The sequence below is a fragment of the Pollicipes pollicipes genome, unplaced genomic scaffold, assembly GCF_011947565.3.
Source record: "Pollicipes pollicipes isolate AB1234 unplaced genomic scaffold, Ppol_2.1 Scaffold_1600;HRSCAF=1878_pilon_pilon_pilon, whole genome shotgun sequence".
Classification (NCBI taxonomy): domain Eukaryota; kingdom Metazoa; phylum Arthropoda; class Thecostraca; order Pollicipedomorpha; family Pollicipedidae; genus Pollicipes; species Pollicipes pollicipes.
The window spans coordinates 5,224,035-5,247,895 of record NW_023595962.1 but is presented as its reverse complement, the minus strand read 5'-3'; the positions used below and the strand labels follow the sequence as shown (position 1 = coordinate 5,247,895).

Genomic DNA, 23,861 nt, shown 5'->3' with positions numbered 1-23,861 from the left:
CTTAAGAAGGGCAGGATTGTGAACAGCACCGAAAGACCTTCAAGATAGGTATTTCAGTTCAAAACCCCATATAAATGTGGAACACTGCTTAAAGGCAGCAGCTAGCCCACATCAATATTGAATAGTAGAAACCTGTTTTCAATGATCAGTCATTACAACGTTCGTGTTGTTCAGTCGTTACAACGTTCGTGTTGCAATTAGTAGAAACCTGTTTCCAATGATCAGTCGTTGCACCGTTCGCGTTGTTACATAAAAGAGCTTGATCGTTACATAAAAGAGCTTCTCTATTACATTTAAAGCATTTGTTGTGATGCAATGGAAAGCGATGGAAAACTTGTTGACCTTTTATACACTGGTGTTGGTGGAGAAATCATAACCCTTTTTTCTAAAATAAAAAAACAGGCTAGACGATTATATAAAAACATGTTTCACGTGTCAACAAATGCATTCAAAGAGCGTCTCCCAGTTGGGAGAGGATTTCCGATTCATATTAGTTGAGAGCGTCATTGTCAACAAGTCAACATGTGGCAATTCCCAGTAGTCATATAGAAGAAACCGTTTTCCAATAACCATTCCGCAAGATGTTTATGATTGGGTCAGTAAATGACACATTTTTTGGTGCTCATTGGTGGCTCATGTTTATTTCGCTTGCTCCCTTTAGCTCTGAAAGCTGAGGTCAGACCGCCACAGCCGGCAATGGCCAATAGATGCTTAATAAGCACAGGCGTTATGTACTTACCATTTGCATAATCTTTCCCACAATTACTGTGCAAAATAAAGCCTCGCCTTGGGACGAGTATTTTACGATGAGACTGGACACTGAAGAAGCTGATGAATGGTAGATAGCTGTCTTTGCCGAAGTCATCAATAACCGGCAACATCGCCGCCAAATTAGCCCCTAGGTCTGCACGAATCTGCATGAATTTAAACACAACTACAGCACGTGGTGCTCTGATATTACGTAACGCATAGGCTTACAAGCACAGCGCGTCGATGTCAAAAGCGCCTCGCAGCGGTCGATGTCAAAAGCACCTCGCAGCGGTCGATGTCAAAGGCGCCTCGCAGCAGTCGATGTCAAAAGCGCCTCGCAGCGGTCGATGTCAAAAGCGCCTCGCAGCGGTCGATGCGACCACGTGGTGCTGTTCAGGGGGCCATCATCGCAGCTTGGGAAATTGGTCGGCTGGCGGCTCGTTAACGTTGGGCGGTGACGTCACAAAGTCGCACCGGCTTGCGCGGCGGCGTTGCATGGCAACGCCGACTGCGTCAATTGGAAAACAGTAGTCACGCAGAAGTGCTGTGGGCTCATTTACTATCGTGCAGTGTGATATCAAGTCTGTGTTGCTGCATGGCCTCGGTGTGTGCTATTATGTCGCGGATGTAAGAAATTCGGAGTGGCGTGTGAGCTTCTGGCAAAAGTTAGCATCAAAGGCAGTTTTTTGCAGCAAGACCCCTAGTTTGTGTGTTTATTTCACAGTAACATACGGGCAGTTTGTTTATTTCGCCGCTCACTTCGACGGTGAACGCCGAAGTGAGCATGCTCTGCTTAAAAAGAAAATGCCCGTATGTTTTATGCAGAAATCTTTTTAAGCCCAATTCACCGTCACTAATGCATGCGTAAGCTAAGCCGCTCTGTGCAGTTTGTTTATTTCAATTCAAGATTGAAACTTTCCAACCATAATCTTGTTTGCAAAGTGGGGCCTAACTACCACACATGTGGCAGCGCCATCCATCCATAAGAGACACCCCACAACCCCATAGGGTTACCTTGAAACCCTAAAAGTGTATTTTGGCGCCTATAGGAACTGGCACCCTCGCCAACCGGCAGGAATGGTGCCGATGGAAACATTAAATTATGGTGTTAGGGCGCATTCTAGTGTCGTTTGTTCATCCCTGTGTAAACTGACTGATTCGTACCCCACCCAACAGGCAAGAAAAAAGAAGCGAACGACTTAGCCATCGAGCCAAGCAGGCGATGGTTCGCTCGGTCCTCGGCTCGCGGAAGGAGAACATCCCTGAACATGTGCCATTCAGGTCAGAACGCATGAGCGGCACACAACGGGTGTGGCTGTTGATTGTCGACTGACTGGGACACGTGTGGCGTGCGTGAATGCTGTCAAGTGCAGGGGGCTGCATGTGAGTAGATGGTGAAATAGGCAAACAAGCCTCTCTGAAAAGCTTCAAAACATCAGTTGCCGAGTGTCACCGTGCTGGTCACGCCCAATTTATGTCATACGAACGAAGACAACCTTTGGTGGCCATGACCGTTGTAGGGGTGCCTAAACTGTGCGTGTGTGTCCTCGGTGGTGGGTATTTCCGCCATCCTACACCATGCGTCGTGGGCTTGCGTAGTTATTGACCTCAGTTTTAGCCTATAATCGCTATACACGTATATTAAGGCTGTCCCCTGCCGAAATTATGCTGATAAATATGTAGCATGTTCTGGAAACGTCCGGATTGATATTTGAATGCATGAAGCCCTCAAACGTTGGGCAGTGCCTAAAATACGTGCAAACTAGTTGCATGCGCCTAAAGGCATTTTCCCCGCCACTTGCCGTCGAAACAGGTGTAACGTGGAAGAAGCTTACTTAAGCAAGTAGCTTAGGTGTAGCTTATCTGAATACGCTCGAAATCAAAACTTTCTCACGGAGGAGTAGCCGGCTCAGACTCCAATTTTTGATGCCACCGACTAAAAACCGTCGCCAACATTTCGGAATATTTGTGAAAAGAAATATTCCGTTCATTGTCATGCATCGCGTCTTGACCTAATAACGTAGGTTTGCCTCGACTTAATGTAAAATTGTCGGTTTACTGCGCTGGTGTCAATGAAGGTATGCTTGCACCACTTTTCAATGAGGCTAACATATCCCTTCTGTTTGCAGCACAGCTGGCTGCTCTGGCAGCACTTGGGGAGCTGAGGTGGTCTCGACTTCTCGCCACCCACTGTCTGACAATGACGCAGTCGTCTCGCGTACCAAGTTTCGGGCAGTGGAAGCCCGGGCTCGTCACCTGCAGGCGACGCTGGAGCGAAAGAGACGCAAGTGGCGGCGAGTAATGCTTTCCACGAAGCAGGCGTCTGAGGGTCGCTGAGGGGAAGGCGTCGACGCTGGACATGTTGGTGAAGCTTGGAGTGCTGACAAGCAAGCAACTCCGCAGTGTGACGACCTCTCGTCGAGTGCGGTGGACAAATCATGACTTGTGTCGTGCATTAGGCCTGCGATGCAGGAGCCGCAAAGCCTACGAATACGTCAAGTCCGTCCTGCACCTGCCGCTCCCATCCTCGCTCACCCTGTCCCGGAGGGCGCGTCACTTTCGCGTTACGTCAGGGGTGATGGAGGCAGCCGTTACGGTTCTGAAGGCGGCCGCCCAGGGCATGAGTGACATCGAGCGTCTCTGCGTCACGTTGTCCGACGAGATGGCGCTGGACGGACGAGTCTGCTACGACTCCCCTGCCGACCAGCTGCTGTCAGCTTCGAAACTGCAGCTGCTCGTGGTTTGGTCCCTCTGTGGGTCATGGAAGCAACCGTTGTATTACGGTTTCGATGAACCGATGACCCAAGAAACACTGACGGATGTCATCAACGCGCTGGAGACGCTCGGCCTCCACGTGGTTGCCGCTGTGTTCGACATGGGGACTCCGAATGAACTCATGTGGCGTAAAGCAGGCGTGACGACTAACAAGACGTGCATTACTAACCCCGCTGACCCAGGACGGTGAAAATTTTTCCCGGAACATTACGTATCATTTTGTTTTTTTACATTGTGTAGCTATCAGTCTGTTTAATTATATGTTAGCAGCAAGGCTGACACCTAAAATTACAGTAAAATGCATCACCTAAATTTTCAGTATTCCGCACATCCTGTGCAACATCTATGACACACCCAAGGCAGTCAGCGCATTGTTCGATTGCTCATACAAACGCGGCTAGTGTTAAGTAATTTTGTCTTCGTCGTATCTGTAATGCGGAACATGTTTTGTTTATGAGCATGTTTATTTGATATCTAAGAAGCGAAGTGCTGTGCGGTGCCTCGGGTTTATCGGATTACTTAGGATTACCGGTTTTGGTCTTTGCTGAAATATCAGGGATCCCATATTTAATCACATGTACGAATGTACTCGAATCGCTAGGCCTACTATGGTCGCGCACCTATAGCGTCAGGCCCAACGTCAATGTAATCGTGTATTTTTCCTCCAGGAAGGTGTGGGTGTTCGCTGACATCCCTCACCTCGTCAAGCTTATGAGGTGCCATGCCGTCGCGGAAGATGGGGGGCTACTGGTCCCAGACGGACGTGGTAGCAACTTCCTCCTCAGCCAGGCCACATTCAGCGAGCTGCTGGCTGTTGACGGAGGCGAGCTGAGGATTTGTCCGAAGCTGACAAGCTTCCATCTTGACGTGAGAAGCCATAGCTGAACTATCTGCGTGCTCTGCCGTGGTCAGATCGGTCTGGTGAGGTGAGATCAGAAACTGCATGTCGAATTTTGCTTTTGAGCACAAGCACAGTTTGGCGTGGTCACCCACAGGTCACGTGGTCACCCACGCAGAACGACCGGAATGATTGTGTCTCGGATGCCACTGAAAATTGGTGATAGGTGTTATCTGATGCGTAGAACTCATGTGGCACAATATTGAATTTCCCTGATTTATGGGTCACGAGATATGACCCGAGACGTTTTCTTACGTACCTAAACTATTGACATGTCCTTAGAGCGGTACCACAATAATGATCCACGGGATAGTATAAGGGTGTGTATCTTTTGAGATCACAAATATTTTTTACAGTGGAACTGAAAAAGGAAATCACATAAGTTGTTCAGTGCATGTGCGAAGGGCATATTTACATAGACAAGACAGTACTACTAGCTTTTTCCTCGGAGAAAAGTAGGAAAGTAGAAACATAGATCCGCTATTATTTCGGCAACATGCCTTTGTCGAAACATGCCATGCCTTCATGCGACGGCATTTGGGTCACGGTGCAGCGAGCGGTGACCCGGGAGAGCCTTACTCCTGATGTTTCCGGTCACATTCTTTGAGCCAGGGAGTGTACGAACTTTGCATACACAAAATGGCCTCCAGCATCTGGTTCTTTCATATCGAGGCAACAGAGATCGCAGCCATGGGCGAGAAGCTCGCTGTAGGGCTCGCAGCGCTGCACGGTGACAGCGAGTTACTGTCCTTGCCAGGCTTCCGGACAAAGAGCCCAGAGAGTGCGACTGGCAACGCAGCTGTTCTCCCAGTCCGTGGGGACCGGCATCGCCACCTATCTTCCTCGCCGTGGGGCGCAGGCCGAGGCAGTACTCACCACCGCCCGGTGGTTCGACACCAACAACAGCCGCACGCCTTACGACGCGAAGCCGGAGCGCTGCGGCTACGGCATCACGCTGGCAGCAAAGGTGGCGCAGGACGGGGCCCTGGCGGAGATGGAGAAGCTGGTGCATGGGATGTTTACACGAAGGCATCCTGACGGCCGCGTGGCGCTACTCCCCTTCCAAAAGGGCATACTGCGGAGTATAACGTCGCTCCTCGGCCTGTACGAAGAGGTCCAGTGAACAACTCCCGCCATGGGATACATTCTGACATCACATCTTAATCAGGATTGCTTGGAGAATTACTTTCCACAGATCCGTGCTCTTGGCGGCACCAACACGGCACCTGACGCGGTGGAGGCGCGATGGAGGATACGAGTGCTGCTGATGGCGTCATCTCCAATGGTAGTTGCCAACAAGCAAGGCCGCGCCGTTCAACTGGAGCCAGTCACAGCTTTCCTTAGCACAGGCCAGCGTCTGGAACAGCCAGACAACCTGACAAACGAAACTCTGCAGGGTCTCCAGATCCAGGTAGTATTGCTGACCATTGTTTGAATGCATTACCGTTGTTTTCCGATAATGGTAAAAATATCACCGAATTCCAGTAGTACTATTGCAAAGAAACGGAGCTCACTACATAGAACACGGAGAGTCTGTCGGAACGCTGGGTGGATCCGCATGGAATATTTCGGAATGATTATTTGTGCCTCATCCCTCAATTGGACCGGTTCGATCACATGTTTAAATGTCACGTACAAAACATAAGCCGTAGATATCGACACGGTGCACGCAGCGCAGCGCTGGTCGGCCGTTGACCGTCCCTCTTACGCGCTCGGATTACGTCACGCTGGACCACGAAAAATGTTGAGGTGTATAAAAACAAGGATGCAATAACAAAAGAATGGAGATGTCTGGGTCCAAAGCGCTTTGCTGTCGCAATGGCAAACAAAACTGCTGACTTGTAATAGGGTCTGATTAATGCACCTGTCAGGTGCGTCGAAATGACTGCGTTTCGTTGAGTCGCAGATCCGGGGTCCAGCTGTGGCGGAAGCGGCAGCGCATGCGGACGACGTGGAGGCCGCCTACCAACACGCAGCTGCGATCCCTCCAGTGCCCGTCCTGGAAGAATTCGAAGAGGACGACGGGGTCAACGAGTCGGGCGAAGGCAAGCTCCATGGCGGTGACGGGGAAAGAACCGAAAATGGCCCCCGCTGAGGCGCCGCCACGGACGAGGTCAACATCGAGCACGAGGCGCTGGCCTTCGTTGCCGGCTTCGTGGTAGCCAAGTGCAAGCACCTCGATCCAAGCATGGGATTGTCGACCCGAGAAGCACCACCCAGCTGTGTGTCAGACACCTGGATACGCACGATTAGTCGGGGCGGCCTGGTGTTACCGCCACCGGCCTGGATGAGCGTTGTCGAGGCTTTCGATGTCGTTTTCCAGCTCGTGATGGGCCGAGGCATGGACCGAGCCATTGGTATTGTCGACCGCCTCACTAAGCTTCTGCTGAAAAAGTTGTCTGCGTTGGACAAGCGGATCTCACGGAAGCCGGTGACGACTCGCATCCATCTGCGCCTCGATGGCTCAATCAAGCTGGGGCTAAGCGGGCCGCTGCCAGGCGCGCAGCCGAACAGGTGCAACAGCACGTGGACAGCACGATGCGAGCATCGTTGTGCTTATGTGAACATACGTTGGTGAGCTTGAATGAGCGTCGTTGTGCCTTCTTTTTTTGTTTGTTTGTATGCTTGTGTGTCCGAGACATAGACGGCTCTTTCGCAGAGGACGATTTGGGTTATTTTAGACAGGTTATCTTGTCGCGTATTTCTAGAGTTAAGCTGAACAAGTCTATAGTTGTGTTCTCCGCACTCCACCCCCCCCCCTGTTTGCTTTATGTATTCGCCAAGTGTGCACAATGGAGTGCATGTTGTGCGCAAGAATCGCTTTAAATAAGGGACGTTTAATTAGGAGTCATACGGGTGTACAACGCATTGGCAGGGTAGCGTGACTGATCTGACATTGATAAATACCACGCACCTCGACCTTCGGAGGCTTCGTAGTACAGTTGACGCAATATGCAATGTCCACAATGCCCTATGTTCCACCAGGCAGCACACCACTTCCGTTGTTTCAAACTGCCAACATCGCACACCAGTGCAACCCGGCGCGTCATTATGTATAGTGCTGAGGTTCAACGCGACAGGTCGGATGATGATCCTGGTGCCGCGTAGTTCCTCCTTTGGCAGTCGCTGGAGCTTGTGCAGGTTCGTCAGCCCGGATTTGAACAGCTGTGGGCTGGCCAATTTCAATGCATTGCCATAGACTCAATGTTAGGTATCCTCAGCGAGTGGGAGTGACATGGCACATGGGCTCCCGGTTCCTAGGCCTATGTTCGCTGTTATAAACCCAGCGTGGTAACAAATCCCTCTTCCATATTTCCTCATCGCACTTCTTGAAGTGCCCTGCGGCGACCACCAGATGCATTTGGTTGCAGGCATACCGGTGTGGCAGACGCGAAGGTAACGCAGGTGGGGCGGAGGCTGCGACTGTGACGTCACTGTAATGGCCAGGAAAAAGTGCGGGAAAAATCCCCGGATGATCATACCTCATTACACGGCCTTGCGCCCGGCTATGGGCCCCTTCGGAGCCAATGTACCCCTTCGGGGCCCAAGGGGGGGGGGGCATGGCCCCGTGTCCCCCCCTCTGGATCCGCCCCTGTGACCCAAACCAGCATTTTTCCTACTGAGCAGATGCAGCCTATAACTCACCCCGAAGTGATTAACTCATGAGCTAATTCACAATTCAGCTTGTGTTGAGCACAGTTCTGGCTAGCATGTCTATATATGTGTCTGAAATCCTGCACTTTAGTACATGGTCAACTAGTTATGTTGATCACATCAGACAAAGTGGCAACATTTTGGCATGTTAATTGTGTTCTTGACAAAGATTTGGTATCCCATGTCTGACATTACAACTAGATTTGGGTTGAGTCGTAAGTTGACATCATGGATGAGAACTCAACTTCTTTGGAATACGCATGCTAGCGATATGAATATATATATATATATATATATATATATATATATATATATATATATATATGCATATGTATAATATATGTATGTATCTCTCTCTCTCTCTCTCTCTCTCTCTCTCTCTCTCTCTCTCTCTCTCTCTCTCTCTCTCTCTCTCTCTCTCTCTCTCTCTCTCTCTCTCTCTCTCTCTCTCTCTCTTTCAGTGTCTTTAATGCTCATTCTTGTTTGCGGCCATTGCATCAATTTGTGTCCGTTGGCCTCCCAGAACGGGAGAGATTAAACAGCCGCCAAAACCTGTTGACAATCCTATGCTCCGAGCCTATGGCATTAATCAATATGCAACGATCACCATTTCATGCCGCTTGGTCGACAGCTTGTTTTTCCTTAGGACATGGTGACCTTCGGATAGGTCAAAGGTCACCAAAATTCCAAAACGTGGAAAAATCGGCCCGGGAACATCCCCATCTACAAGCGGATGGAGCAGATCACTACAAAACTTTCACTTAGTGATGCGCCATTGTTGGAATCCTCTCTTTTCAAAACATGGTGATGGTTGGTTTGGTCAAACGTCACCAAAAACGCCCGACACCTCCAATTTTGGCTGCAGACACCGCCATGTTCCGAGCCTATGAGACCGATCGGCACGCAACCTTTACCGCCTCGGTACAGTCAAAGTCTGGCCGCATGTCGGTGTCGCTACGGACGTGAGCCATGTTTGGCTGTGTTTTGCGCTGGTGCGGGCCATGCTTTGCGTCGCTGCCGCTGCACCTGGCTTCAGCTGTGCTCCGTGTCAGCGTCTAGCCACGTAAACGCCTGCACAGGCGTGAGCGATGCTCCACGTCCCCGCCGACGTACCATTATGACATGCAAAGAATGTACAGCGCCAGTGCACTGTTTGTCATTTTACAGTTTTTCACTTTCAAATTCGCAATACTGATCCCGTCATGCCTCCAGATTGTATTTTTGCAATCGGTCCCTGTCGCTCATAATCTAAGATGTTTTTTTTTTCTTCTCAAAAATAGGCGCGTGCGGAATAAATCCATTAGGCAACGACGAAAGAAGGTAACTTCCGCGATAAACAACGAAACAGCAGAAGTTCTTTCCCTACGCCGATTCAGTTAACGTCGAGAGCATGTCCGCAACGCGCCGTTTTCATTGGCTCCCGGTTCAAAATGTCACCATTGGGCGACAAATGTCACTTGTCGCGTTTTTCGTTCTATTTTCCCCTAAGCAGCAAAATTGTGTGAAAGGGCATATACGCATGAAGGATGGGTGATGCTTAACCATGGAAAGTCTCCAGGAATTTGGATGTGAAAGTGGCAATGGAATACCTCTTACAATTACAATGTTAGTGATTCTGACGTCAACGAAACGTTCCATGATAAAGTCAAATGATGACGTATTGAGGAGCATAGTTATTAAAACATGAAATCCTGTTGTTGAGAACAGTCTTCCGCACTTAAAAGCATGCCAATAGCTCTAAGTGAGTATTTTCATCGTGTATCAGACTTGTCTCAATATCTTCCAGTAGGAAACAGTCCTCTTAAGCTTTCGTGTTTGCGGTGATGCAACATGACGTGTACAAAGAGCAGAAGACAATTGGAAGGCTCAAGCGCTAACCACAGAAAGCAAGCAATGGTAGACAGTTTTGGATCCTACCCGGACGACTATGCATTGAAAGGATACATAATGCAATTTTTACTCAAGCGTTTTTGGACCGGCACGACACACAACGCCACGTGGCGGTAGTTAAGGAGCGCTCTCGAAAAGTGGTTTACATGTCCCATCGTCGGATTATTGGCACATGAGAGGTTTCGTGGACCAAGAAACCTAATTTTGTCTAAGTGGAACACAAAAGCTACTTTTATTTTGCGCTCACGACACAGTCACGACACCAGGATCCAGCAGCTGGGTCGACGCCACGTCACGTCGACCGTCCACCAGCGTCACGGTACGCGTACGCCCGCACCTGGGCGGCACCGTTGCTCGCGCATCACCGCGCTCTTTCGGTGCCGAGCCGCGCTAAACACCGCCGGAGGCGTGCCACACGACGACCGGCTCAGGTCCGCATCGCGGTCACAGGTGGTGTCTGGCGATGCCTCCAGCCGGTACAGCTTGGCGGTGGGTCGGCGAGTGAGATTTCCGCGGAGCAGAATTGCCGCGGCACGACAGCGGCCATCCGGTCTTTTGATGAGCGAAGCCACCCTGGCCGAAAGTCACGAGCCGCGAGGGCCTCCGCCGTGGACCAGCATGACCTCGCCAACCGCCGGCAGACGGGTGGGTCGGCCTCGGGGCTGCTCCAGCACCGCAGCACCTGCAGACATTCAGTCAGCCAGTGTCGGATCAGGCAACCCGACACAGGTCCACGGCTTCTGCAGGCCCTGTCAAACGTAGCGGAATCATTTCAGTACTCTGGCTTCGCACCCGCTCGAGGTGAATGACACGAAACGTAACACACACGTGATCATTAGTGCCTAGATCTTGTGTCTTCGTCAGCGTACAAGGGAACGGAATAGTCGGTCACCAACATCCAGAATGGCTCTGACATGGCTCTGACCTGGAATGGTGGCAGAAGGCTCTCCACATACCTATGGAGGAGTCCGTTGTGGCACCGACACCTACTGCGTGTGCCGACGACCCTGTGTATGGTTCTCCTGTGAATGAAATACTCTGCAGAGAAAAGAGCAAGGGTGACGCGGACGCCTGGTGCAAACATCGACGATGTCCCTCGTCCACCATCAGCGCTGTGATGTGACTCCACTCGGGCACAACCACTACAGGCGGCTCGTCGGTCCTCGTTGTGGCCTAAAGCGCTCCGTCCCCATCCACACGGGGTCTCACCTTCATTAGCGGCGAACCCACTGGCAGAAGGGAGCCATCTCTCAGCGACTCCAGCTCCCGCGGGGCGCCCGACGCAGTGGTAAGTGGCAGAGGGTGCAGGTCCGAAGCAGTGATCGGCAGGTTCCGATCCGGCCCGGGGGATTACGTATTGCAACGGCATTACAACTTTGACTTAACGTTTCTGAACCGGTGCGGCACACAACTCCACGTGGTGACATTTCAGAGATCACTCTGGAGAAGTGGTGCACGTGTCTCGTCTTCCGGTTAACTGGATGAATTTAGGTAGGTGATTTCACGCTTAGCCAAACATATAGTGGGGGCACAAAACAATGCCTATTTATTTAAGTGCGGCCCATTGTCCCCTTGTCCGAGGTGCTCCTCATGTCCGCTAGGTTCCGTGGAGTGCCGTGCTTCCGCCGTGGGACACGGACACACACCAGTTCGGAGGCCTGACTGTGGCGCCTGTGGTGGCGCGGCTCCGTTGCCGGCGGCTGCTGCTGCGCCTCCGGTGTCGGCTGCGCGGGCGCCGGCTGCGCACCAGGCGCCGCCCGCGCCCGATCCACCCCTGTCACTCTGGACGCGCTCATGCCGGTCCCGGTGCCGGCCGGGCCCACGTCCCAACTGCAGCAGCTGGGGCTGACCGAGATGCCGCAGGGCCTGACTACCGGCAGCGAACACCAGCCAATGCCAACGACAGGAGATTCGCAGGCTGTTCATTATTGAGGGGGAGCCCCTCCCCTTCCCCTCTCCGGAGGAGCGCGTCTGGTCCTGGGGCGCGTCCTGCTATTCCTGATCGTGGTCCATCACATCGAGCAGCGCTCGCCTCTGCGCTGTGGCCGCCGTCCAACGGACGAGCTGTGTCCTGCGACTGACGGCGGCACCGCGGCCTGTACCGGCTCTCGTCTGCACTGTTCGACCGTCTCGGCGTGGAGCCGTCGACTGTGCCACCAGCCGGCCGTCGAAGCTGAGGGTCCGCCCGGCGCCCACGCGACCGCCGCCGGGTCTGCTGCGGCTGACTGTCCGGTCCGGCACCGGTCGCCGATGCCGACCAACCGGTGGCGCCCGGGCCCGTCAGGTACTGGCGCAGCTCGTCCAGGTCATCCCGCGCCCGCACCACGTCTACCGACCGGCTACTACACGCCCGACACGGCTGTAGCCTGGTCCACCTCACTGTTGGCGCCGTGCCGTGTCGCGACGTCGCCGTCCTTCAGCTGCACAAGGTCGGCCAGCATACGGCACGAGGTGCACGGCTTGGCCGAGAGCGAGGCCGCCTCCACCAGCGACACCGCGTTCCGAATCAGCCCGTCCTGGACCGACCGGCACCAATGGCACGGGTTCTCGTCAGACCCGACTGCTTCACTGCTGTCAGCCGGATCAGGCCGGCGGCCGGCAGGCGACAGCGGCGGGCAGTCGGGCCACCGTCACGGCTTGGTCGGCTGCTCGCCGCACTCGATGCCGCTTGCTGCCCCACTGCAGCGGCCCTGCAGCGATACTTCAGCATGCACCACTGCAGTCGCCGCCGCCGCCGCCAACCTCGTTCGTTGTTCATGAAGTCCACCTAGAACAAGAGCGGAGTAAAGCCCCAAAAAGTGGGGAAGCCCGGTGCCAGCGGCGACAGAAGGCACACAAACCGTTCGCCGATGCACAGGAAAGCGCAAATAATTCTTTTAGGAAGGTTTTTGTCAATGACCAACACCACCAGAGTTGCCGCACTCAAGGCAGAACCAACTAATGACCGCACAAATCGGAGACCAGACCGGAGCAAAGCGGAGCCTATCGTCACGGTCCACCCACAAGCAGTGTACAGCACGCTCGGCTAGCAAAGACGTCACGCAGTCGTGAATCCAGAGCCTTGGCAAGGGGGGGGGGGGGGCGCAGGGTTGACGAAGGGTCCCTAATAGTGGAAATTTCTCCCCCCCCCCCAAATCGCCTAGATATGTCCCGTTTGTCAATGAGAGCATGCTCTTCATTGATATTTTTCATTCTCTCTCTGTTCTTGACAAAGAAGCCAGAAGTGACCGCGAGATAAATTTGGACTGCATTTTCTAATGTATTAACTAAAGAAATCATGCGTAAAACGAGTTCATCACATAACGCGTCGGTACTACCCTATTTTACAACGGTCCATTGGACTCTTTCTAAACTGATAGAACTAAGAACCTTCGTCATAATTCTCATCCGGGTTCTGCAGAGGCCCGCGAATGTAGAGTGTATATCAAAATGGGTTAACATTTTGTGTTAACTTGGCCAAGCCATGTTTATCAGGAAGTGTTCAAGATTTAGTCAAAATCGTTTAGTTACACGAATTATGTACGCAGTTTTGAGCATGCACGCTCGCAAACCTTAGTAACAAAACCTCCCCGCGAGGCGTTGCAGTCTCCGTAAGCCGCGCAGCGTCGGACCTGTGGCTAATACTAAGCCGTGGCCAACGAGTGGACGAAAATGATGGCGCATCTGAAAGAAGTACCTTTGAACGCTTTGGGACATCACTGCGTACATTTGGAGGGCAGTCCGGGCATATATTTCATAGGTGCGATTTTTGGATCGATGTTAAGAACAGCCTGGCCTGTGCAGCACCGCAAGATGGCGCTGGCGGTGGAACTGGGGCGGTAAATATAGAACATCTACTTTTCATGTTGCTGTAACTGTTCATCTATCAGGAATACAGCCTCAAAGGTAATGAAGGGTAGGCCCAGTGTTTTCTTTGCACGCTGTGAATTTATGTTGAAGGACATTCGGAACCATTATTTTACGACGGTCGTTCTCGCGCGGGGTGCGTGGTGTTACTTCCAGTGGCCAACGCCATTCCATTTCCCGGAAACTGCAACCCAGACCATCGCTGTCCTCGCTCCCGAGATTTCGGGCGCGCAGGCTCAAACCTTTTGATGTTATTTGTTTCACTAACCAATTCTGCAAAAAAAAAGTTTCTCAGGCAAACGTAGCATGGCCTGGCTCGTTTTTAAACGCGTTTCGACCCACTGTTTTCAACACAAATGAAATTCCTTGTGTCTTTCCGGGCAAGAAGGTCTGCCGAGTAGAACACTAGGACCCACATTATAGCTCCCGGTCAGGAGCTGAAGGGCCGTTCCGTTCCACCGCGGGGTGTCTTCCGCCGTTCTGCTTCTATCATTCTGCCCGTGCTGCCATTCGGGCACCACGGGGTGGGATTTCCTTGTCGATCCGGATGCCCTTAGAGGGATATATCATATCACATTTGTCCCTTCCTGACGCTGAGGTGGTCCAAAAGTTGGCGCATAGACTCCAGCTTGGCTTAATGGACCCATGCTGGAGTTGGACTGCAGGGACAGCCGCTCGGTACTGGCTGGCACCGGACTGGCACCGGACCCTTGCATGGTCTCAATGTGAACACGCGTTACAAACGTTATCAATCATACGTTAATCAACAATCATACGTTACAATGTTTCTTTTCATTGTTAGAGGGCCCCGGCCAGCGCAAGAGGTCCTCTGTCATTCGGGGTTCCGTCTCCGTCCCTGTTGAGCAGATGTTCCGCTGACTGACTCGAATCCGCTTGTTAACGCAGAACACCGTGTTAGGCACTGGGCCTCTGATAGGTACAGGAGTCCCGTATTGTTGCAGGGGCTGTGACCAGTGCAAATCGCCGACCCGGCCTTGACCCGGCTTGGGAAATGGGTCCCAGGAGATCAGACCGACACAGAGCCGACTGTCTGGTGTTGGTGGTCTCTGGCCGAAATAAAACGCTCTGACTCGCGGGTCCCAAATCAGTACAAGGGACTCTCTAACTGGCATTTCAGATCACGGTCCTACGGGCGGGGTACGAAATGTGACCTACAGCCAGCTCTTCGGGCCCCTCAGCCTTCCTATCGGACCTTTGATCTTTGGTTCCGAGGATCCCTTCGTCCCCCTCGGAGCAAAGCCTCAAGCAAAGCCTGTGACCGACTTGGGGCCACTAGCTGACACATGACACCCTGTCAGGCACTGTGGACCCCTGGCCGACGAAGGGGCCCCATTCATTGTTTCAGGGCCTAGACAATCGTGAGTTGTGGCCCCCAGCCTTGCTCGAATTTGGCAAATGGCCCCCAGGGTTCAGAGTGACAGTGATCCAACTGTTCGGTGCTCGTAGTCTCTCGCCGATCGAGACATCCGCATTGTTTCAGTGATCCTCAGACGGTGCAAGAGGACCTCTCACTGATATTTTAGGTCACGACTCTGCGGGCCGCGATTCTTTATGCCATCTACAGCCAGTCCTTCAGGTCCTTATACCCTCCAACCGTTGATCGTTGGCTCCACTGGGCCGTCCGGGCCCCTCTTCGGGCCTCATCGAGCACTGCCCCTGGTTGGCTCGGAGCCCCATGGAATACAGGAACCTATGGTAGTTACCGCGGGACTCTGACAGCTGCAGGGGTCCCGACTATTATAAATCGCTGTCTCCGGCTTTGTAGCTGATTATGAAGCAGGCCCTTAGGCCAAGCCGACACAGAGCCGAGTGTGCGGTACTGATGATGCTTGACCGACATATCGGCCCATATCGACCCAGGGGGCCCCTGATGAGCGCGCAGAGCCCTCTGGATGGCATTGAAGTGCCAGGCCCTGCGGATCGGACCCCTGAATGCCACCTCCGGTCAGCATTTTGGGCCCTTTGGGCCTTGAAATTGTACCCTTAATCATAGGTCCCGAGGGGCCCATTCGGCCCCTCGGGACCTACGATTCTGACCATCTATAAGACTTGATCATCCACTTAAGGACAGGGGAAGGCACGTGTCCATTATGCCCCCCCCCCCCTTGCCTGGGCTACTGATGTCATGCAACGTACAGCAACTCAAGCGTTCAATTCAAACTCCATTCGCTTGGTGGCAGCAAGCGCCACCTATATCAATGAGTTGCGCCTTCCGTCGCTGGTGGCAGGAGCATCGGCGGCTTGTGTGTACTGCACTGGTATGGATGTCTGAATGTGTATGGATTGGTTCATTGACTGACATACTCATTATAATTTGTTTGTCGCCAGATTCGTCAAAAGTAACAGCCATGGCTGATGTTAAAAGCAGTTGTTGATAGTTTAGGGTTCTGACAACGCCGGTGTTTCATTCTGCCTGTCGGGTACCGCTGTGAGCTGGGTCTACCCCGTGGTGCTTGGGTGGTTATCACACGTTTGAATATTCAAATCATGTTCGGTATTTTTTCATTTACTCGGCATTAACGCATACGTGGTATGGAAATTGCTTCCATTGTTTCCAAAGGCGTACCAATTTAGTGAATATTTTAGCTGCATACAAACGTGACATAATGACGTCGACGCAAAACTAAGAAGCACGCAGACATAAAGTGCACAAATTTACTAAATATGGGGGTTATTGTGGGATAGGGAATTCAAATCTGTTTGCCCTAATTTACGAATTATGTGGGTAAGTAACAGGCGCGCATGTCTTCAAGCCTGCGGAAAATGTTGGCCGCGAGAGAGGATCCCTAGCCACTTACCCTGCTCCTCGTCAAACACAAAGTTCTCTTAGGACAGTTTTTGTTGTAATTAATCGCGCAAAGGAACACAGTTGGAGCCAGTATTGCGCAGTCTCGTACAACATCGATTCCGTGCTCTTCAATATACTCAACGTTGTATTGGAACAGGCGAGCAGTTACGTTGTACTTTAGGAGGTAAACACAGAAGTAAGGGCCATTTAATCTCGTGGTGAGTTAAAATGTGCATCATGTTTTAACTCACCACGGACCTAAGGCTCAAGCGGCTCTGGTCTCTGAGGTACACGCCCGCGAAAATGGAGAAAGGTGTACCGGGAGAGTATTCAAAGTCATCTCAGCATTCATGCCGTCATAATATTGTCATTCTAGCCCTCGCATTACATAAGCCATGCAGCGATCAAGGCCAAGACAAATACAGTTGTTGAGTTGTTCATGTCTGGCGTTCTTGAGCACGTTTTACAGATATAACGGCCGCCAATTGGATCTCAATCACGGCACTGCAAGGTACGATAAGGTGATCACACGCTGACGCATTGAGAAGCAAATCTACTAAACAGAGAATTGTGCTCCTAGAACAGTCTTCTCCCCTTAAAAAGTATAACAATAGTTATAAGTGAACTTATTGCATCACACCTAATGCTTGCTCCAATGTTTTCAAATGTGAGACATTCCCTTAAGATTCAGTGGGTAAACGTTGTTATATCAGTCATCGGCATTCAGCATAGTCATTTTTCACAACAGAAGTGATTAGTGCATTGTCTAGGCACATACCTACACAATATGCCACGGACAGAGGTGATCCAGGTTTGGAAATGGAGCCTTGGGTATAGGTCACAACTTGGCTCACCTCATGCAACACATTTCTGGAGCGGACAAAGTGAATCTCTGTGTCTAAGCCAGAGGATGGCTTAAGTATATAGTTTATATAGTTAATAGTTTCGGTGCGAGTGAACCACACGTATGCAAGAAACTGTTGCAGTTTTCTGACCACTGTTTGAGTTGATTAAGTGACATAGTGGTCACTTGTTTAAATGTTGTATTATGTGTGAGATTCTGCACCTGGAATAATGGGTATAGCATTGAATACATCAAATACTTGAAATCGGGCTTCCAGGCGCAGCCAGCTTTTCCGGGAACATTTCTTTGCGGGGACGGGATTTCCAAATATGGATTGCGGGCCGGTCAGTTATTAAGTCTAAAGAAGGGACAGCTTTACAATACACTATATAGACTCGGCGATTTATGTCGAAATAGGGGACAGCGATGTAGCCGAGGGCATGTAAGGAGACGGCTGATGAGTGGAGCCGGATGGGACCCGGGACCATGAGCGATAGATAGTTTCATAGTCCAGCAGGAAACATGCCCAGATAATTCCACCGACACCCGAAGAAGTCTACCGCTCTGCGATTGGTCGATCTCGACTGGGCCGGCTTCTCTTGACCAATGAGCGGGCAGTATCTCGCCGTTCTGCCAACGTTGGCCGGTGCCCAGTTTAGCAACGTTGTGGTCTGGCGTGTTTAGGGCTCGCTGATCCCGAATAAATTCCATAGGTTTTGTGTCGAAGGTGAAAATGTGAATGGAGCATATCAATACCTCGTGTGATGCTACATTCCAGGCTACTTCACGGGTGCAGCGTTGAATATGACAAATATTCTAAGGGACGAGTCCCCATGCTACAGCACCCACAAATACTTATTTCAACCACGCACAATTTACATCTTTGTTTGTGTAACATATTTCCAAGATAACGCGGCAAACGACTGATATTGTTGCTTTGCCCGTACACATTTTGTGCACAGGCGCTGGGAGGCGTCATTGCTTCTCACGAAATAGGACGCACTGTGCGTCGGCCGCCATGATGAGCCATCAGAACGCTTTGCCGCGGTCACGGACTGACAATGCAAACGTACGGTGGCTCCGCCCAAATTTCTACGGCTAGCCAATGAAAGACCGGCTATTAACTGCTAACTAATGAAATGAAGCCTGACGGCCGATGTCTTTGGCATTTCAGCCAATGACAAGGCAGCAGGGCGCCGGCGATCGGCAGCACGGCGGCCATTGGTCAACAGCCTCGGGGAGGCCAGTTAATACGCTGCGGGTCTCGGGTTCGTCTCGCTGCTGCTCCAGCATTGCCGTGTGTTCACTATCGCCGTGTAGCCGTGACTGCAGCATTGTCAGATGTGTGCGACGGCTGCACCAGTGGCGTCGGGCAACCAGCGGTCGGACCAGCACACAGCAGACCAGCACAGGCGACAGCAGACGGACGGGCCGGTGACACGAGCGTCCGGACCAAGCACCGGCCGGCCACGGGCTCACCCGCCAACCGGGGGCGGCCCAGTGCGGACGCTCCACCGGCGGCCGGCTGGGACGCAGTCAGACCTCGCCAACGAGACGCCCGTCAGCAACTGACTGCCGCACAGCTCCGGCTGCACAGACACGCTGCTCAACACGCCTCTCCCCAGCCAGCTGCCGCTCGCAGCACACGGTTGCAGCACGTGCCGACACAGCACGGCCGTGCCGCACGGCGTGGCGGCAGGCACGTGCAGGCACGTGGCGACACGCGGCGTCGGCAGTGGAGGGCGTGCGCCGGTGGGCCGGCAACACGTGGCTGTGGCGTGTCGGACGGTGGCGGCGCACCTGACCGGGCCGGGCCGCAGCACTGTGGCCTGTGTGATGCTCACCATGGCTTATATTTCCTCAGGCTGAGCGGGCCGGGCGACAGCGGCGGCAGACGCTGCAGATGCCCGGCTGCCGGCAGAGCGTGGGTCGACATCAGCCACCGAACACACACGGCGGCTGGCTCACACAAACACCGGTCACCGCAGCACGGGGTCGTGCGCTCCGTCTTCTCGCCGCGGCAACCCAGGCGCCACGTGAACAAGCGACCGCCGGGGGTGCAGTGTAACAATGGAAGGTAGCACGGTCACCCAGACGTATCCCCGACGAGGATGCGGTGCGATGCACTTTCAACGTGCAATCACTGCTTAGTTAGCTGACTCGGAGCTCAGCCGTCGGACCAGACTTGGCGCGACAATTCCAGCCTCCGATAAATAGCCTGGGGCGCATAATCAACGATCCCATTGACGGAGCGACGAACGCTCAGTTCGCTCCATCCGTCGACACGGAGGAGAGCGGGTGCGACATCCACCTACCGTTGACCTCGAGCGTGACGTCACGGTCCGGGGGCAGCTGGCGCACCAGGCTGTCTACCAGGGACCTGGTCCGGTCTAGGTCAGACCACCCCCACCCCAGTACCGTCAGTGACGGACAGCCGAGCACCAGCCTGCAACAGAGCACAGCACACGTCACACCCACAACACCGGCACACAGCGGAACAAAGGGCGCACCACCCACGTGCTCCGTGGTGCGCCACGCGCCAAATCAACTGTTCGCCAGCGTCAGCAGACGTTAGCCTGCGAGGCTTCCGCCGCCGTAACAGCGGGTGCCGCCCCCTGCAGCCGGCTCTGACTGGACGGATGACGCAGTGGGGAGCCCGGTGTGACGTCAGAGCCCGTCCCGGCCGCAACACCCCGGGCACATGGGGCTTGCACCACGTGACGGCCCTGGGAGCGGGACGCACAAGTGCTGTCTCGCGGTGAGCTCAGCTGCGGAGGAGCAGACTCTACGGCCACCGGTATGGGCCGGCACCGGGTCACACCTACGGGGGGATGGCGACGCGGAGGGGACAGGGCGAGCACACCGCAGGCAGGGGCACAGCCTGGTTCATTAAGGCTGCAGTTCGCTGGCCGTTCAACACCGGCCCGTCTTGGGCCAGGCTTAGACTACTGATCGAGGTCACATATCAGCTGCCTCGGCTGGGCTCGGCTGGGCAGGAAACACGCCGAGAGCTAAACAACAACAACAGGCAGCCTCCCGGGGTGTCCAGGCCACGTGAAACGCCGCCAGTTTGCAATGTTCCTCATCTAATCGCCTTCGTCACGTCCCCCACCGGTGAGCTCACCGTGTGACCCCATCTGTTGAACAAGAGACGCACTCGGTCAGGTTCAGCATCCTCAGACGCGGCCCGTGTAGCCGGTCCAGTGTGGCGTCCGTCACAGCTGACAGCCTGGTCAGGTCCAGCTGACGCAGCTGCCTGAGCCGCGGCAGGCTGTCCAGCCCAACAACCGTCACCCCGCGACACCCTGAAACACACAAGAAGCCGGACCGGGTCCAATGCATCAGCACCGTCACGTGATCGCCAGATGACGTCAGAACATGAACAGCGGCTGAACCGCTGGTGCTGTGGACAACACCGCCTTTCGCAACTTCATGGCGGAGCCACGGTATGCGGGGTCGGGAGCGTGTCCTATTGATATGGAACAGCTGGCTTTAATGCGTCACTTCAGCTGCACCATCACCGTGTTGCCACTACGGAATACACGGAAACTGCGTGATGTGGAATATGCTCACCGCATATGCTGAGTGAATGCAGGCCTGGCAGCAGGTCGGGCAGCCGCTTCAGCGTGGAGTCGGTGACTCCACCGGAGTCCGTCACGTCCAGGTGTCGGAGGGAGGGGAGGCCGGCCGGCGGCAGGCAGAGCTCCAGCGCCGGCTCCAGCCTCCACGCCGTCAGCCGCTCCAGCTGTGGACAGCCGGCCAGCACCGCCGCCAGGTCTGCCGCCTGCAGCCCCTTCACCCATGACACGTCCAGCCGCCGCAGCCGAGGACAGCGGGTCAGCTGACGCAGGCAGGCCGACTGTAGATGTAGACAATAGGCCACCGAGAGAGCCTCCAATGACTCGGGGAGCAGCGATAAACACTCTCCCCGCACGTCACTCTCCGCCACGTCCAGCCGCCGCAGGGACGGCAGGCGGCGAAGCAGCGCCTCCGCGCACCGCTCGGCAGACCCGCGAGGCAGCGTGACGTCCCCCAGCCGGGGACACCTGGAGCACAGCCCCTCCAGAGGCTGTGGGGCCGCGTCGAAGTAGAACAAATCCAACGCTTCCAGGTATCTTGAGAGCCGGGCTGGAACGACACACGGGTTTCAGTTTGAGACAGCGCTGCGTCCTGCAGCCTTTGCCCTCGCTCCCAGACTCCGTCCGATAACACCGCGACTGAGGCATGCGCCATTCAATGATAACGCTTTAGAGGCGTCTGTCGCACTCACACTGACAAAACACACAAAACACTCACAGACGACGTCAACGGATAACGGCGCCGGCAGTGAGCAGTAATGGTAGGTTGTGAGCCGTCGCAGGGACGGCATGCGGCGTATCAGCCGCTCCAGCCGCTCGTTGTTGGCGTGCCGCACGTCGTCTCCGGTAAGGTGGAGGTCGTGGCGGCGCCCCAGGCTGTCGTCCACTGCCTGGCGCCAGCCACGCGACACTGCCGGCACCGACAGAGCACACTGTACAGCGGACCGCAGCGGCGCAGACGACGTTCATGTGCCACAAAAACATTCCACCGGTCAGCACACCCAGCCAGTGACAACGTTTGACGCTCAAGCGTGACAGTGAGTTGAAAACACACGTCACCGCCATTTCCCTGTGAGAGTAGGAGATCTTACGCTGGCGGCGGTTGGCGGCCAGGTCGCTGGCAGCTGGTGCTGTCTTACCTGCTCGGAACACCGGCGCAAACAATCCGCATCAAGCGGTTCCATAGACAAAAAAACATAACAATTCGACAACTGGAGGGCTTGAAGTCTGGGACCCATGCGACGACAAAGCAGTACGTAATGCAAATGGGGCCCGCGAAAATAGTACAGCAAATGATCCCAAACTGAAGCTGACAACGGCCAGCCATGCCACCATTTAGCGTGATCAATACCTTCACGTTGCACGATCTGGAGGGTGAGAGGGTAATCTTCGGCATATCTTTTTGCGACTTCTTTAGAAATCATACGTTGGGCTCAATTTGTACACACTTGAACAACGCGTAAAAACTTGCGTCTGCATTCTATGTAAAACTTTTGCACTATTTATCACGACTTATACAAAATGCAGTCACGTTTAAAGATGGCATTTACAACAGATTGCGAATACAAGCTGAACGCTCTACCTCTCTCCTACCCCACGGCCTTTCTCAAACTGCCTCTTATTACTCTGACATTTGCCAGCACAATTTTCAACAATACGTCACGCGCTCAACGCTCGCGCTTGCTGTAGGCTTGGTCTTCTTCAAGAGGGAGGCGTGTGGTGGCAAAATATCAAACACGGCTCACACTAACATTACTTGGGGTGGTCCTGAGGGCTTGGTCTTGAGGGGTTAAGAGGGGGGAGGGGGAGGGAATGTGCGGGAGGGGGAGGAACAATTGTCTGGCAACACTGAACAGTCGGTTCCGTGTTGATCGGGACGTGCGGGCCCATTTCCCGTGCAGGAGGAAGTCCGCGGCCCGCGATTTGCATAGGTCGGGGCCCCTAAGTCAATGAAGGCCTTTCACGGTTGGTTCGGGGCCTACAGGGCCTAAAAGTGCGGCTTTTGTCGGCAAGTGCCTCTATTCGGTCACGGGCAGTGTTCAAGGAGACCACACAGCTCACAGGGTGTAGCGGCGCGAATGGAGGGCTCGGAGGGCACGAGTGCTTGCTGCAGGTGACATTAAGAACCCCGGCTCCAAGGACAGGGCCCTCGAATGTCAGTCAGTGGGCCTCTTGCACTGATTGTAGACCCCTTGTGACAATGCGGGCGCCTATTTTAGCCAGGGACCACCAACACAGAACGGTTGGATGCGTGTCAGTCTGGGCCCTGCAGACATATTTTTCAAGCAAGAAAGAGGCCCGGGCCCGAGATTGGCGCTGGTAGGAGCCACTGAAATAATAGGGGGCCCTGTGTCAGTCAGGGGCCCACAGTGCCTTCGGTGCTGGCAAGGGGCCTCGAGTCAGCCTGGGGAACGTTTACTGAACATGGACAGGGACGGGACCTCGAATGTCACAGGGCCTATTGCGTTGACACTCTCGGACCAACGTGACCTTCCGTCCGCACGTTGTCCGTCGCCTGACATTAGTCACGGGACAAAACGCAGCGAGGCTTAAGGAGACTGGAATGCCGGGCGTCCGGGTGTTTGACATGCGAGCGCGCATATTCAAAAATATGCTGCATAATGTAGGACAACCCGATTCTAAATGACGGTAGACCATACCAATGGAAATGTTTGACCTCGGTACGATGTTTACGGGCCCTCTATATGTCTGTAGAATCCAGAAAAATACCGACAAAGGACCTGAGCGTTAGGCGCCACTCGCTGCTCTTGGTTCAGAAAGAGTCCACTGAACCGTTGTAACGTGAATAACGCCGGT

The 23,861-nt window shown here is 53.7% G+C and overlaps 1 protein-coding gene across 2 annotated transcripts; it reads right to left on the bottom strand.

Annotated features, from left to right (window-relative positions):
* Window positions 1–12,208: 12,208 nt before the first annotated feature.
* LOC119090534 (uncharacterized) lies at window positions 12,209–21,238 on the bottom strand. 2 transcript variants are annotated; one of them, XM_037213354.1, is made up of 4 exons: window positions 20,591–21,238; window positions 19,782–19,912; window positions 19,311–19,377; window positions 12,209–12,734 (listed from the first exon to the last, which is right to left on the bottom strand). In XM_037213354.1, the coding sequence occupies exons 1-4, from the start codon at window positions 20,806–20,808 to the stop codon at window positions 12,722–12,724; spliced, it is 429 nt and encodes a 142-aa protein (XP_037069249.1). In that variant the 5' UTR covers window positions 20,809–21,238; the 3' UTR covers window positions 12,209–12,721. The 2 variants fall into 2 exon arrangements, 1 of the variants encoding a protein (XP_037069249.1); XR_005093255.1 differs by lacking the exon at window positions 12,209–12,734 and having other exon boundaries at window positions 19,166–19,377; window positions 20,591–20,771; window positions 21,040–21,238.
* Between the last annotated feature and the right edge of the window lie 2,623 nt (window positions 21,239–23,861).